The 16,408-nt window shown below is 41.4% G+C and overlaps 1 protein-coding gene across 1 annotated transcript; it reads right to left on the reverse strand.

Moving 5' to 3' along the window:
• Nucleotides 1–8,933: 8,933 nt before the first annotated feature.
• HOXA11 (homeobox A11) lies at nucleotides 8,934–13,113 on the reverse strand. Its single transcript, XM_070726949.1, has 2 exons — nucleotides 12,209–13,113; nucleotides 8,934–10,486 (listed from the first exon to the last, which is right to left on the reverse strand). Exons 1-2 carry the CDS (start codon nucleotides 12,933–12,935, stop codon nucleotides 10,254–10,256), a joined length of 960 nt encoding a protein of 319 aa, XP_070583050.1. The 5' UTR covers nucleotides 12,936–13,113; the 3' UTR covers nucleotides 8,934–10,253.
• Nucleotides 13,114–16,408: the final 3,295 nt, after the last annotated feature.

Genomic DNA, 16,408 nt, shown 5'->3' on the forward strand with positions numbered 1-16,408 from the left:
AAGAAAGAGAGAGACCAGAAGACGAGACGGATGAATTTTGCAATGACTCCATTCCCCCACCTCGTTTTCTTGGCTTCTTGTGGCTTTGGAAGCCATGCAAACAAGGTCTGGAGGGCTGAACCCTCAAGCGCTCTTGGCATCTTTTGGGAAGCTTCCTTTTAAATGGTCTTCTCCTTGTTTAACATGGAAAGGCTGCCAGTTCGTGTTTCAGTCCATCGTGCTCTCCAAGCCACCCCAGCTAGTAGCACTATAACTGATCGCCTGTCTCAGTTCCCAAGCGGGCAAGAAATATTCTTTTGGACAATTCAGTACCGTGCAGTCAATCTTTAGCTGGGTTCCCTTTTGGCATCCACCACGCCTTCGCCCATAACGCCCTCCAAAATGCCAGGAATGCCAAGGAAATCGAGGAGGCCAGGCGAGGCGTTTCCTTCTGCCCAAGCCTTTGCCCGGAGGCTTCCTTACCCTTGCCCTCTCCCCCTGCAGCACTTACCCTTGGCTTTCATAGGAGACACAAAGCTCCCCGGATGACACTCGCCCTTCCCAACCCGAGAGAGCAAGAGAGGCGACCTGCTCCCCAGGCTTCCCATCGGACTTGTTTGGCCCAGGGGAAGGAAATCGCCTTCCCCTCCTAAGAGCTTCCCCGCAGACAGGTCGCTTTGAAGTGGGAAGAAGAAGGCGGGCTAGCCGGGGAGAGTTTTCCGAAGGCGAGTAGAAATGGATGCCCCTCCTCGGGTTCCTGGTCTGCGCAAGGGAAGCCCGGAAGGGGGTTGTTGCAACTTTGCAGGACCATAAAATCTTTATGGAAAGGCACAAAATCACCTTCCCCCAACCCCAACCGAGGAGGCCAGTTTTCTCCACTAGCTTCTTTCTCTCCCACCGTTACCCTCCAAGAACTGCAGCCAGGGCTTCAGCCTCAGATGGCTTCCGGCAGAACTGGACCATGGAAGACGCTATGCAGGGCAAGGGCAAACTCAACAAAAAGGAGAAATACTGTACTTCTCTCTCTCCCCCTCCCCCCAATTCATTCCCACGCCTCGAGGGAAGATTGTGCATATTTCTCCGGCTTCTCCTACACATTTACAGGCTGTTAATGTTAAAGGAGCATTATCAGATATTTGGAGAAATATCATTTCTTCCAAAATTATTAGTACAGAGACAACTGTTTTGTTGGTTAGTAGTACTGGTGAGCGAAGCCTTGGACAGAAATAACGAAACAGACACTGCAATGCGACTCAACTGTGTTCCAGTTTTTCTCCTTCCCAAGACCTGGTTCTACTCAGAAGAAATAGAAAAACAATCTGCTTTGATCTGAATAGCCTGTTTCTCTTCTCTTTGTCAAAGCCAACAGAAATGAGATGCAAAGGTCCAAATCCACCCCAAAAATGGTTTTCAAGTTTAACATTTAGTTCATCTCAAGATTGTGGCTTTCATTAACTGCACACAGCTGCAAAGAGGGAATCAGCATCTGTCCTATCATTGCCAAACTAAAGGAAATGAACAAGATTGCAGAGACTTCGGAGTTTTCTGGATTATTAACCTAAGGCATAATTTATCATAGTGGTGGTGATGTTCGGAAGGAAGGAGGGAAGGAAGGAAGAAGGAAGAAAGGAAGAAAGGAAGAAAGGAAGGAAGAAAGGAAGAAAGGAAGAAAGGAAGAAAGAAGGAAGTAGAAAGAGAGACAGAGACAGAGAGAAATAACAGAGGAGCGTCCAGATCTTTTAGGAGAATACATATCCCCAAAGAAAGATGGTAATTCTGTCTGGCTTGCCCCATGACAATCTGCATCTCGGCTTATCAGGAACACCCCGTTCCCCGAGATTGGGGAGTTCAATCAGACCTTTGTCCTAGTTCAACAAGCCTTTAAGCTTCAACCACGCCAGGCTGAAGAAAAAGCAGCAAGAAGAGAAACGGGTAAGGATGGAACCTCTTCGGGTTTTTTCCCCCACGACTGTGATATTTCACAGCTTATCCCGGAATTGCATTTATGAGAGTTGTGGGCTCCTTTAATCCCAAGTACAGGGCATCAGCGACCAGACATTCAAGTTGCTTTTATTATGGCATGTTTTGGGAGCCAAATGCATGTCTTTGATGGTCAAGGCACTTCGGGTCTGATTCGAAGCCCAGGGAGGTCAACGGTAAAATAAGGGGGCACATTGACTTAGGCTTTGGATCGGGTGAGAAGTGCCTGGATTCCTCTGTCAGACTTTTTTTTGAAGTACCTAACAAGGCCAAGGCAAGGCAAAGAGCAAATTGCCTCGTCAAACCCAATGGAGTAAAACTAATAATATGCAGTTGATTCTTAACTATAAAAGATAATGGTCAATTCTGGAGCAACTAAGCTACTTTGGCGAGCATTGTGTTTAGTGGTCACATTTTAAACTCTTAGCAATGAGTCTCGAACATTAACCACCAGGGCGTGATTACATTTCTTAGGACCATTTTTGTAACACATTCTATTTTCATTCTGCCAAGATGTTTTTCTAGGAGATTGCGGTAGTTTGTGTGTAAACACAACCAGTTCCACAACTGAGTGGAGCTAAAAGATTTGGACCAGTAACATTACAAGCTCACATTTGAATCACCTTGCTGGAGTTACCAAGGAATTGAAAGGGATCTGGAAACTGTACAGGCCAAGTGGATGGATGGGAGCCACCCTTACTGACTGCAGGCACTCAATCTTTCAAGAAACCAAGAGGAATATAATGATCATGCTAATGGAATTGTTAGGCATTTTTTTCTGAAATTAGCCATCCCCACCCCCTCAAAATATTTTTTTTTAAAAAACCAACAGAAAAGCAAATAAAAAGTTAAACCGCTAACCTAGGTGGATTTTTCATTTCCTTCCTTTTCCATTTTGCAGAAGGAGGTGCTAGCCACTTATTGTTTCCCACAGTGATGGGAAAAAAACCATGGAAAGCAGCATTGTATGCTAATTAAATGGGGCTTTATATTTATATGGGCAAATTGAGATTTCAGGATTCAGTTTAGAGGAAGTGAGTTGGAGAAGAAAGAGGAAAAAGTCTGGAACCTGAAACCGCCTACTTCCAAATTTATGGTCTCTGCCTTTATTTCATAAATCAAAAATAGAATTAATATGAGCAGCGCATCTTCTTTACTGTTGAAAGTATCAAGTTGTCAAAATGATAACTGCTGCAAAGCTAGCTTTCCCTCTGGATGAACTCTCAAAAAGTCTATTCTCCATTACGTAGCTGTTGCTATTGTGTTCTTGGATGTGTCTTTGGGCAAGAAAGGTGAAAATAACAAAAGTAATTTTCATTTTATTTTTGAAGATCTGTCACACAAGAATGAGTAACTATTTTTTTTATAGAAAAATTAAAAGCAGGAATGAATACCAGGCTTTAGAGATTAATTTCCTTTAAAATGTGGTTTGTATTTGCACTTTAAATGTAGATGATGGTGATGATTGTTGTTGTTGTTGTTATTATTATTATTATTATTATTATTATTATTATTATTATTATCCTGGAATGCTTGTCTTGAATTTGAAATTCCACCTTCTGGTAATTATCTAGCTTTCATTGATATCAATGGGATTTATTTGGGCAAAAATCCTCTCTTTCAATCTAAGCCAAGTTACACATGTGGATTTTTAAGTAGGTTAGTTGAGTTTAAGGCACTGTGTGGGTCTGTAAATAGGTTAGTTAAGTTGAGGCAATGCCCCTTTTAAAGTATATATTTATCCAGGGAATATTTGGGCTGAAATCAACACAATCTTTCCTAAACCCACACATTTGGGGGAAGGGATCATGGTCTTTTCACATCTAAAGAGAAGTGAATGGAAGGCTTTCTGAGATCTACACCAGAACCTCTGGATTGTAAGAAAATGATTCATGAGGGTAATTTTATAGCAATAACAGGAGTTAAGTGGGAATACCTTCTTTTGAATTCAGTGGTATTTTGAACAAATAGCAAATAGCTTCAGGTAATTATTTTCACAAATGCTCTATTACCTGAAGCCTTCATGTAATTCATTTTTAATAAAAGTCATTAGCATTTCAACTCACAAATGACTTTGGGAATGATATTGATTTCTGTATTAGTGGGTCATTCCCTCAAAAAGATTTAATCTAGGCAATGCCAGGTAGATTATAGCTAAAATGATGAATCCATTTTGCAGATTCCTCCACCCACCTCCCACATTACAAATGACATTTGAGATAAAGAAGCATGATGATTTCTAAATAAAATTTGTTTTACTGGAAATTTTGTGAGCGGATTGAATAATGAAATGAAATATGAATTCAATATTGATAAGAGAAACCTTGCTTTATGTGAGCCTGTGCCCAAATATTATATAGCAGATCCATTGAAATCCAGAAGGTGAGACCCTGGATAAGTGTGTGTGTCTGTGTGTGAGTGCGTGTGTGTTAAACTTCTATGGCTGCCTATTTGAAGCAAGTAACTATAGGTAATAAACATTATATTTAATTTATAAAATCAAATAAAAATATGTATACAGAAGCTAAGAAAAATCATAGCGATAAACAATAACATAAACAAAAACTTGAGAAAGAGGTTGTGCTATTTTGTTAATTCTTCAAAATAAAAATTAAAACTGATATTTTTTTGAACTGAAGTCCTCAAATGATCTTTTTTATATATAATGGCAATGCCTGGAACATTGTAGCAGTCCCCCTGATTTATATATTTGTTCAAATTAAATGGAAAAAGGATCTGGCAGCATATATGCACTTTATAATATTTTCTTTCTTGTTTGACAAGGCCAGATATTATTAGGATGTTGTGAAACACAGTAGAAGAGAAAATAGTCATTCTGTGGACCATACAAAAAGAAGATAGGCTTTCAGTCATAAGAAATTAAAAATAAAAAACCTCTATTAGAGCAATATCCAAAGGTCACAGAAAATTTAGAAGTTTTTGGACTGGAAGAGAAAACTTTAAAAGAGCCATCTTATCCTTAAATTATTTTGGCACCATTTTCCAAATTAAGATTTCTTACTCCAAGACAGGGGTATGCAAAAGAATGTAATTTGTCAACCGGATTAGAAATTAAGGAATTGGGTGGAGGTTTTCGCCATGGAATTAGCTCAATACTTTTCTTAATACTTGGTTTCTATGTAATATTGGTGGCAAAGGGTTGATTACCACCCTATTCATCTTTTGAAGTTTCAACTGTACATTTCAACAATTCAGTTTCAAAGATGGTGCTCAAGGACACAACATTCATAGGACCAGAACTAAAACGTGTAAGAATCAGAGGAAGACTTCTGACAGAAAATGGGAATCAGGAACACACTGAGAAGTCTCTGATCCTTTTGTCAATTAATTCAAGAAGCTACATCACAAGATCAACACAATCCTTTGATTTCATAAATCAAGAGCATTCACCCTAATTTAGCCTACGCGTGACATTGTAGATGTATACATCTGATGTAGACGTATAGCCCAGTCCCCTGCACATACCTAGCTCTTCCTAAGTTCATTACCTGGAAGTTTCAGAAACCAAGAGGTCTTTTTCTTCTTTTGGGGAATCTATGTTCCAAGGAAAGTAATGGGTTTTCAAACTCTATTGAACTGAATGGGAAGCAGAGCATAAGTCATATCCTGTAAGCTCAGGGAACCTTGTGTTTATAAAATACCACAAGAGCTTCTTTTTCAGAGTTCGATTTTTCTAAAGACAAAATAAAATTAGCATCACTGAGCTCTTAGCGTGTTTAGCATGATTAAGATATGAGGCCATTAACTTTTTGCCTCTTTGATTATGACTATACCCGCTACAAATCAATAAATATAGATCGATATAGCTGTTTTAAATTCAACCTTTACTCAAAATCTGATTCATTATGAAATGGGAAGGAGAGTTAAGTGAAAAGGACACTTTCTTCACTTCCTGTTACATCAATTACCAGCTTTCCCTAGCGGAGGGGAATAACTTTGCCCCTCTAAGAAAAAGGTACACAACAATTATTGATGTTAATCAACACAGGAGCCCTGTCAAGTTAAAATAAGTTAACTACAAACAAAATCCAACAATGCCATCAAGTAAGAACTGCCATTTTCAGGTCTGTTGATCTAGCCGGCAAATTTCTTTACACGCCTTGAGATTCATTATATCCATGGATTCATTTTTTTTAAAAAAAATAAAAAATAAACTTGCTTTATCTTATATCTTTTTACTTCTTCATGCATTAGGACCACAAAACCTTTGCAATATTTTTTTGCAGTTGTTGCTTTGAAAGATTCAACACTAAACTTCAAAAGATTCCAAATCGCAATTACAACCACAGATTTAATCATTGTTGATTTCCAAAAAGTTAGAACGCCTTTTAAGATTTATTTCCAGCCGAAAAGCTTTAGGCGCTAACTAAATTGCCTTGAAGGACACACAAATGTACCTTGACAATTACTTCATTCCCTCTTAATTTCTCAGTTTAATTTCTCAAAGAAATACTCACCTTTGGACGTAGTGTTCTTAACCTGAAGAAGCAACTTTCTGAAGTAACTTCTGGCCAACCTTTTAGTTTATGCCGAAGAGGTGAGACATCAGGTTCACCTTTTCTTTGTAAATATGATCATGGAAAAGTGAAATAATATAATGTACGGCTCCCTGGATGTTTGGAGAACAAAGGCCCGAATATTCCTCCCCCTCCCCTCCCTGTGCGGCTTTGACATTGATCTGAAGAACGCCCTCTTGTGGCTGTCAGCGGAACAAATTAGCCAGCTAGTTTTTAAAACAGCCTTATTCATAACATCAAAGCAATGCAGACAAGATCACCTTCCATATTTCAGACATTTGTAAAACCTTTGCCTGGCTTATAAACCCTTCCCCTTTCATTATCTAAATGGAAACATCATGAGGTTGTTTTTTTAAGATGACTGCTTGCCCTAGACGTACATACAGGATTTGTTTCTCCTTGTTTGCCCTATCTTTTTCTACTTCTACTTTCCTTCCCCCCTATCTTTATACTTTTCCCTCCCCTCCTTCCTCCTTCCCTCTTCTTCCTCTTCTTCCTTTCCTTTATGCCCTTCCACAAATAGACAAACTCCATAACTCCTAGCCCTTGAATAACCAGTTAATTTTTAACTGGCAAAGGAAGTGGCTGGCGGGATGTTTATGGCCACCCCACTATTCTCTGCTTGTCTGTCTGCCTCTCTCCATCTATCTTTCTATCTCTGCCTTTTAAGAGTTGCATTCCTTTGTAGCATGTTAGCAAAATAAACAAACAAGCAAGTCCTCTCTACTCCCTCTCCCCATCTTTGTGCATTTCCTTTGACCAGACGCTGTCAGACTGGGTGGGGGTCACCAGCAAAAGTCCAGAGCCCTTCAATTCAAGTTTATGGGTGATGTCCAAAGCAATACAGAAGTTCAAAGCCAATAAACCCAGAGAGGTAAAAATATGTACTAAATGTATATGAATGGCAAGAAGAAAGGTTGGGGGGTGGGGGAGAAGGTTGAGTCCCCTCTTTTTGCCCAAAGGCACTGGGTTGGGTTTCAAAGAGGCAAGGTCTTATATTGTATAACTAGCCTGTGCCTTATGGTGCTTTTGGGTAGCTCACAAGAGGGGTATCCCTTTTCCAGGCATCTCATGCAGTATTGGCATATAAACCCATCTCAGTAAGTTTCCACTTTTGAATTCTGCCTGAGGCTCTTGTCAACTTCCAGTTCTGGATTCAGGTGTATGATGCTTGGAACAAACCAGAACAAAGGGCTACACACACACACTTGAGGTCTTGCAATGTGTTTTACATCTATGAACAAAAGCACCAAGTCTATACCCTGCAGTTATTTGAAGGCAGATTCCCCTTACCTCCGCCCCTTTCCCTGCAATCCATTCAAACCTGGCCTCCTACCAGCGGCAGTCTGCCCACGCATTCATAAATACCAGACCTGATGTCCTGGCTTCTCAGAACTCAGTACAACCAATAGGTGAGTGGGATTTCCACCAAAGCAATTAACTCAAAACTCATGTTTCAGATTTCCAGTCTGGGTCAAAGAAGATCCACGGGTGCGTCATAAATCTTTTTTTTTAAAATTAAAAAAACCCCTGTAAATTTCTCACATGTTGTTTATTTTCAATGTGCAGGATTCCACTGGACTCATGCAAGAAAAAGCTTTCCCATATTCAAAGAAAACAGTATATACATACAAAATACAGGTTTCAACCCCCACCCCCCCAAAAAAAACAGTGATAGAATCTAAAAGTATTTCAATTCATTAAGCACAAAAGAAATTTTATCCATTCTGGAAGCAGTGTAAAAACAGCCTTGGTAGTATACAGGTTAAACAAGAAAAGAAACATCTGACACCTTCCAAGTGAAACAACCCACTTAAAATATTAGGAAAATGGCAACAAAACCATTTTAAATCATACAAGTCTTATAAAACACCATTATGGTATGAATCATACATTCAGATATGCTCAACAGTAAGTGACCTTTACAATAAAACACATATCCTTTGTAAACAGATATAGAACTTTAAATAGCTTTTCTTCCTATTAAAACCATGTCGCTTTTCCTTTCACACCTTCTTTGGTTCTTTCAGATATATATATATCACATGTTTCCAACAGAAAAAAACATGTATGTATGTGTGTGTGTGTGTGTGTGTGTATGTATGTGTGTGTGTGTGTGTGTGTGTGTGTGTGTATATATATATATATATATATATATATATATATATATATATATATATATATATATATGTTTTTTCTGTTGGAAACATGTATATGTATGTATCACATATTTTTGCTGAATATTTAAAATTAAGGGAGACTATATATATATAGTCTTTATATATATATATATGTAGTCTTTATATATATATATATATATATATATATATATGTATGTATGTATGTATGTGTATGTATGTGTATATATATATATATATATATATATAAAGACTACATATATATATATATATATATATATATATATATATTTGTTTTCGTAAATTTTCACGGGTATATGTATGTAGATTGTTCTGAGTTCGGGTTTTGCCCTGTGTAATGTTTTGCATGTCTATGCGACGTTTCGGCGAAATCACATTCACCATCATCAGGCTGGAGTTCCAATCTTTGTGTTTTTATATATATATTTATTTGTGTGTAGGTGTGTGTGCGTATGTGTAGGTGTGTGCATATATACACATCCACACACACTCCCAAAACTCTTATTTTTAAAATGTTGCTGCTTAACAGCAAAGTAGGACGTATAAGGCTAACTATAAGATATGACAACAAATCCCCCTTATTTACATTGTTTGCTTTATAATGGGCCTTCTTATGAAACACTAGTGGTTTTCATTCTTTGATTTCAGTGCATTACATATATCTAAATTGAAATTAAACATATTTGATATTTGCCAAACTGAACTTTTCCAGGTATATTTCTGGAATAGAAGTATCTGGAACAGAATTTTTTTTAAAAAAATCTCTTTGTCTCATTTTAAACTTTTACTTTCTCATTTTAGAACTATTATTTCAGTCTTTCATCTTTTCTCTTCCCACACAGGTTTAAGAAATACTTTATTCACTTCAATATTTAAATATGGACATAATGATTTGTCTCCGACATTGTTATTCATTAAAAATTGTATTTCACAAGCCTACTTCTGTTGTCTTCTCAGTGATTGTTTCCTTACCATATATGGCAAATTATTACCTGAAGAACTTTTGAAAGGAAATTGACTCTGTTTGAGGGGCTGGGGTGTAATTGTGGGGAGAAATAATAATTTGTCATTTGGGAAGACAAGTAGGTTGGCCAGGGATTGCCTAAGTAGAGATGGCAGGCACTTGGGACATTTCCTTTTGAAGTTATCCTCCAGCACATATGGTGCCCTGGGGAGTCTTCCCATGCACCTTCCATGAGAGGTAACATAGTCTTCCCATTGACCTTCCAATTAAGGTAACATAGTTTTCACTCCACAACCACACTGTGAAGCCAGGAATCCGCTCCCGGCTTTTCACATGTGCTCACCCCAATTGCAAGGTTGTAGGGATGCAAATGGCTTTTGCAAAGGGTGGTGCAAGAGTTAAATGGATCCCACTCGATGTGTAAAGATGAAGAAAAACAGTTGAAAAGAAAACTCAGCCACAACAAAAAAATAATTGGTCAACTTTGGAGGTTAGGGCAGAAAAACACCTTAGTTTTTTAGAGTCCTTGGAGCCTCTACACACTTCCTCCTTACCAGTAACCCTGTGGCTCGACCTTATCAAGGGTGACATCTGAATTTAATCTCATATAGAAAAACACTACAAGTTTTAGGTTTAAAGTATTGGATTAGCCGAATAATACTGCAGTCGGTCCCTATTAATTTTTTTCTCTTTCATTCTTCTGTTTTGGAACCATATTTTTACTTGACGGTCGGTCAAGTTGAGCATTCGTGAGAGCTGAAGACGTTTCTCTTTGTTTATATAGACACTGAAGAAGAATTCCCTTTCTAATTCTCTAATCTGGTATTTGGTGTACGGACATCTCTTTTTACGGATGCGTTGTCCACCTGTGGAACAAAACATAAAGGCAGAAGCCATTAAGTCTGGAATGAGATGTGGCTGGAGGGAGGACTGGCACTAATATTGAATGAAGAGCATCCATATGTTTCTTTTCTAAGAAACTCTTGTCTCATTATTACCAAGTCTCATAATAGCGATGATCTCTCCTACTCAGCAGCTGTGTATGTTAATTTCACCTTATCTCCTGGAAATAGCTTGCAGGTGCTGTCTTAATCTAAAAAGACCTTTCTTTGAAGCTCTGCTTCAAACAACAGTGCTACTTCTTCTGCTCTGAACATGTTTGCTCAAGACTGGAGCTTTTGTGGTCTTGAAAATGGGCAACGTCTCCATGCGCTGCCCAACTGGTCTTGAACAGTATTTTCCACCAAGACAGGGTTTTAGGTAGGAAGGGCTCAAGCTGCTTGCTACCCCAATGTAACGCTTTTACCACATTTCTACAATCAAAGCTTAGCCATTTTCTTTTTTTAAAAAAAGCAAGCTTCTTGGGCGGGCTCTAACTTTTGCCATTCCACTGAAACTCATTAGACTTCCAGAATTCATTAACTTCTGGATCTTCTGATTAAAATCTTACTGCTTATATCTGCATTTACTTCACTTGTCAATACATTATGACATCAGGATTTAAATCTGAAACATTTCCTGGTTTTGCATTGTCCTTTTTCTTTAATAACCTTTTCACTATCTCAGATAACCACCTAGTTCACTGATTCTTACCAGGAGAACTTATTTTACACTTTCAAAGCCCCTGGCCCTGTCAAAAATTCTCTTCCCATCTCAGCTGCACTGGATGCAAACCTCCAGTTTTCCTTAAAATAAGCTTTGCATTTTCTTTTGTCATCTTAACTTTGAAGGGATTAAATATAAATATTCCGACCTTTCTCACTTAAAAAAAAGGACTTGTCAAGTTTCCTTTCTCTGCTCCTAGTTAGAAAGGTCCTTTCCACCCCCAGTGCTTGAAGGAAGTCTTCAAAGAGAGAAAAATGGCAAGTTAAAAAAACCAAGCTGTGACAGCTTGAAGGACAGTTGTGAGAAACCAATTGTTGGGCACAAGGCAGCATTTAACTCAAACAGGGCTTAGGAGAAACTGATTCTTTTAGACAAAAGAGCTGGTTATAACTAAAGTTGTTGCTCTTAATATATAGCTGCTCCTGCAGGCCCTCCCTTCATCTGTTAGAGCCTGTTCTCCCGCAATCCATAAAATCTCGGGTGGCTTTGAATCCAAGTACCTCACTAAGCTTTTAAGGATAACACACATGACTTTTATAGTATGTGTGTAAGTGTTTGTGTGTATTAATCGCAGGATTACATGGCTATCAAAGGGGTCTGAAATCTCCTTTTGAACAAATTTTACAGGCGAAAATCGTGCATTATATTTAGGGGGGGTTGAACAAGAAGCTCTCCCTCCTCTCTCTATTTAGTCCTTTGTTTAATGATTTAGGGAAAAATCGCCACCTGAGGGCGGATAGTTTGAGGTTGGGGTGTTTTTTTTTAAAAGGCATCCATTGGCGGATGAGTATTTCACGGCCAATTTCAGTCCTCGCCACGTGATCTCGCCTTTTTACAACAAAGTTTTGTTGGGGGAAATCTAACGGCCCTTCATAAACCTTCTCTGCTTATAAAACAGCATATAAAAAATTTAATAGCGGCGGTGCGCTAAGATTTTCAAGCCCCGTTCATAAAAAGCGCTAGGGCGCTGCCTTTATACGTACTGGAGCTGCTGGATTTCTCCTCGTTGTTGCCGGAAGACGAAGCGGGGCTGCTGCTGCTCTCGGCCCTTCTCCGCCTCTCCTTCTCCCCCGCCGCCTCCCGCTCGCAGGCCGCCTCCGAGCCCGACGCCGCAGCCGCAGCTGCAGCTCCCGAGGCGGCGGGGGCTCCCGGGGGTGGCATCTTCTCTCCAGCGGCGCCCTTGCCGCCCGCGTAGTCCGAGTGGTTCTCCGCAGGGCCGTACGCGGTCTCGAAGAACTGGTCGAAAGCCTGAGGCAGCACCCCGTTCCTGCCCACCGTGCTATAGAAACTGGACGAGGCCGCAGCCGCGGCGGAGACTGCGGAGGTGGCCGGGTGGTGGTAGGCGCCGCCGGCCGCGCTCTTCCCGAACATTTCGCCCCGACTGGCGGCGGCGGCCGCAGCAGCAGCGGCCACGGCGGCGGCGGGCGGCAGGCAGTCCCGGTGCCTGAGCTCGTCGGCGGAGTAGCAGTGAGGGAGGCTGTTGCGGGGGTGCCACTTACTGGCCGGCTCCAGGGCATAGTCCCGGAAGGTCACTTCTCTCACGGGTGGCACCTGGGGCAGGTTGGACGGATAGGAGTAGGGCACTGGGCGAGAAGACGGGCTCTGGGGCAGGAAGGAAGGGAGGCCGGAGAAGTCAGGGCCGGAAACGTAGTAAGTACAACTGGGCAAATACATATTCGAGGAGCAGGGCACTCGCTCGTCCAAATCCATAACGTGGCTGGCTACCTCGGGTTCTCCGCATTAGCCGAGCTTAACATGACGCCCTAGTGCAGCTGTCTCTTGGAAGCTGAGCCGTGAAGTAAGAAATTGGGAGACGTAAAGCTGACGTGGAAAGCTTTTCCCTTCCTTAGCAGGGAGGCGCTGCTCACGTGACCCAATGTTAAAATTGACAAGCTATGAGTACGGGCCCTCTTCCTCTCCCACCCCCACCCCACCCCACCCCCTCCTTTCTCCTTCCCCTCCTTGGGAGCCATCTCGAGAGAAGCAACAGATCGTCCCCTCGGGTCTCTCCAGGCGTTAAAAATAGAACAAAACACCGAAACCCAAAGATTCCAATGCAGCTTATACCGCAATAGCACACTATACTATTTGACTTTGGAACGAGAACTTCCCAAAAAAAGGGGAGGGGGGGAGGGAAAGGAAGACCTGCGAACTGCTGTATTTTTTATTTATTTTTTAATTAGATACTCTCCCATTTCTCCATTTAAGCTATCCTAGACCTCCATTCTGATGGAATGGAAATTGGAGGTTTGGAAGCTGCAGAATCCTGCTTCTCACCCCTTTCTCTTTTTTTCTCGCCCGGGTCTGAAGCAACGCCTAGTCACAGACATACACACACACTCGCACACACTCTCCTCGGCACTGGCAGGTCTGTCTGATGGGCTGCGCCGCTCCGCAGCCTCCTGGGGTCTTCCTGAAAGGTCCCCCCGATTAGATAATCCTCCAGACCTCCGGGCTTTTCTGAAAGCCTCGGCCGGCCAACGTGCGCCGGGGTCAAGTCTGCACAGTGGTTTCCTTGCTAGGCGGGGGTGGCGCGCTGCTATCCCTGTTTGTTTACTTCCGAAGAAGCATTGGTACCTTCCTCCTAGTGGGGTACCTATTCACCCCAGCTAACTTGGGAATTTTGCTTTCAGACGATCAATTTGTACATTAAATGTCTTTAACCAGATATTTATTTATTTCTTCTCTCTCTCTCTGATTCATCTTCCCATCTTCCTGATTTTTGCAAATAGCAAAGAAGTGTTTCGGATAGCAAGTGATCAGGAAAAGGAGCTAATCTCAGAGAAAACAGCTGCCAGGTTGAACCACCCCTTCTATCTGAACCTGGAATCTGTGACTTTGAAATAAGAACTAGTTTTTGCCAACTGATTGAATGAAAGTGGCACTTCAGAAACTTGGAAGATTTGCCTCCTCCCCAAACAATCTTCGCTAGCCGGGCGGAAAGGCCTTCAGAAGTGATGCCCAATACGAGTTGCTCCTCCAGCTCAAAATTAACAGTAAAAATATTCATTTATTCTTATGTTTATTCAGAGCCAAACAGAGAAACACAGAAATATTGCTATACAACACTCTTCTCGCAGGAAGCAAACATCAAAGTTGCTGAGTTATGCTGATGAAAAAGAAAATAAACGTTTTGTTTGGCTATAACTAATTAGAAATTCATGTCCTTGCATATGTGCTTGTGCGTTTGTGTAAGTGTCTCTTTATCGGTCCCGAGTATGTCTAGCGTAGAAAATTAATATATTGCTTCTCTTCGGGCATCGATTCTAAAATTACCAAAGAAAATAGGGCAGATTTCCTAGCGGCTGCGTGATTCAGTCTTTGAACATTAGGTAAAAGAAAAAGTAGAATTCTTAGTAGAGGAAATGATTCTGGAGTGTTTTCTTGACTCCTTAGAAAATAAACCTTCAAAAGCCTTACTCTGCATTCTGGGTGCTTGGGATTTAATTGTCGGGAGTGATTTGTTTATTTATTACAGAATTAATTCTAACTGACTCAATAATATTGGTTTCTGGCAGAAAAATACCTTGATTGTGTATTTTCTTTACCTTTGATCTAAGTATACCGAGTTGTAAATATCAATATTATCTAGTAAGTACTTAGCAGTGGAGCACACTAATTTATTAGAATTATTGTTTATATACTTTTTAATGCTCCCCCTCTTTCCTTCTGCGCTCCCTTTTCTTTCTTTCTTTTTTTTACAAGGGTAACCCATCGCAAATCAAGAGCTTTGGACATATCCCTTTAATGAACTCTTTATTTTTGACCGCTGGAATAACTTTTATGGGCCTTCAACGTTTGTAAACTGAACTTGAAATTATTAATTAATCTCCGTCTTTGTCACATTTGCCAAAAAGAGTCGATGAAAATAGGAGATAAGGGTGTCATCAAAGGACCGGCTACAGCTTACTCGGGGTGTATGTGGGGCTATTAAAAATGCTTTCTTTCTTTCTTTCTTTCTTTCTTTCTTTCTTTCTTTCTTTCTTTCTTTCTTTCTTTCTTTCTTTCTTTCTCTCTCTCTCTCTCTCTCTCTCTCTCTCTCTCCCTCCCTCCCTCCCTCCCTCTTTCTTTCTTTCTTTCTTTCTTTCTTTCTTTGTGTTTCTTGAAGGGGAGGTGTTACAGGGATGCTCGCCAAGTTGACTTCGACAGCAGCCTTCCTTCTTTTCCAAGCAAAATACCTGCCTCCGAGTTCACGCTCCAACCTTCCCCATTCTTGATATAAAAACTGCATTTCCTCTCCTTTTCTGAAGGGTCCCTCTCGCACCCCCCACACCCCTCCAATTTCAGCGATAACAAAGGCGCCACCGTTGCCCAGAGTCGCCCCGCCTCTGTTGCTTTATACTAGCAAACAACTTCCTTGCCCTTGGAGGAGACGAGCATTTCAGGCGCTCTTGGAACCCGGCGCGTCTAGGAAACAGCGAAAAAGAGCTCTCAACTGACCCGGGCTTTTATAGCACTTTTGGCAGTCAACTTCAGCTTGTCTCCAGCAGACGCGACTGAAAGCTGACCGAAAGCACCGCCTTCCCCGAAGCTTTCAAGAAACAGTCTCCTTTAGGGTAAAAGGGGGAGGGGGGCAACAGATCTGGAAGGCGAGCTCTATCCAGTAATGGCAAGGGCACCTTTGGGCAGCCAAGGACCGTCTATGTATTCCTTTCAGACAAAAGAGGAACGAAGACTCCTTCTCGGGGAGGCCATAAAGCAGAGGGGCGGAGGGGAAGTGTGTGTGTGGGAGAGATCGAGAGAGATGGAGTGGAAAAAGTGGTTGCGGTGACCCGCAGCTCCAATCTCTGGTTCAGCTGGTTTCTTCTGGGCTTACGCAACTAGTGGGACGCTTGGAGATTTGGGGAAGGTCCTTCTAAACGCACGGCATAAAGAGCCTCCCGCTGAGCTTCCTTACGGATGGCAAGGTTCCTCGAAAAGGGTTGCTATTCAGCAGGCTTCTTCGCTTCCTTCGTTGCCAAGGGGAAAGTAGCGAAGGAATGCCCAGACTCTCCCCAAGAGTTCGCCAGCACCCCCAACCTGCTCCCAAAGTTTGTCTTTCTTCAATTCCCTCTGTTTTAATCCTTGCCCGTCTCTACACAAGTTTAGGAGGCCTCTCCTTCGGAAATATTCCCGAGTTTTCATATACCTGGAAGCAGAGAATGAATGAGAAGAGCAAGGAAGGAGTAGACAGCAGCGTCCCA

Source organism: Erythrolamprus reginae, chromosome Z (assembly GCF_031021105.1).
Source record: "Erythrolamprus reginae isolate rEryReg1 chromosome Z, rEryReg1.hap1, whole genome shotgun sequence".
Classification (NCBI taxonomy): domain Eukaryota; kingdom Metazoa; phylum Chordata; class Lepidosauria; order Squamata; family Dipsadidae; genus Erythrolamprus; species Erythrolamprus reginae.

What these genes read in the sequence shown, in the direction of transcription:
- HOXA11 (XM_070726949.1), bottom strand. Translation starts at nt 12,935, where the DNA reads ATGGATTTGGACGAGCGAGTGCCCTGCTCCTCGAATATGTATTTGCCC. An exon ending in GGAGAAATCCAGCAGCTCCA is followed by an intron (nt 10,487 to 12,208) that starts GTACGTATAAAG and finishes TTTGTTCCACAG; the next exon opens with GTGGACAACGCATCCGTAAA.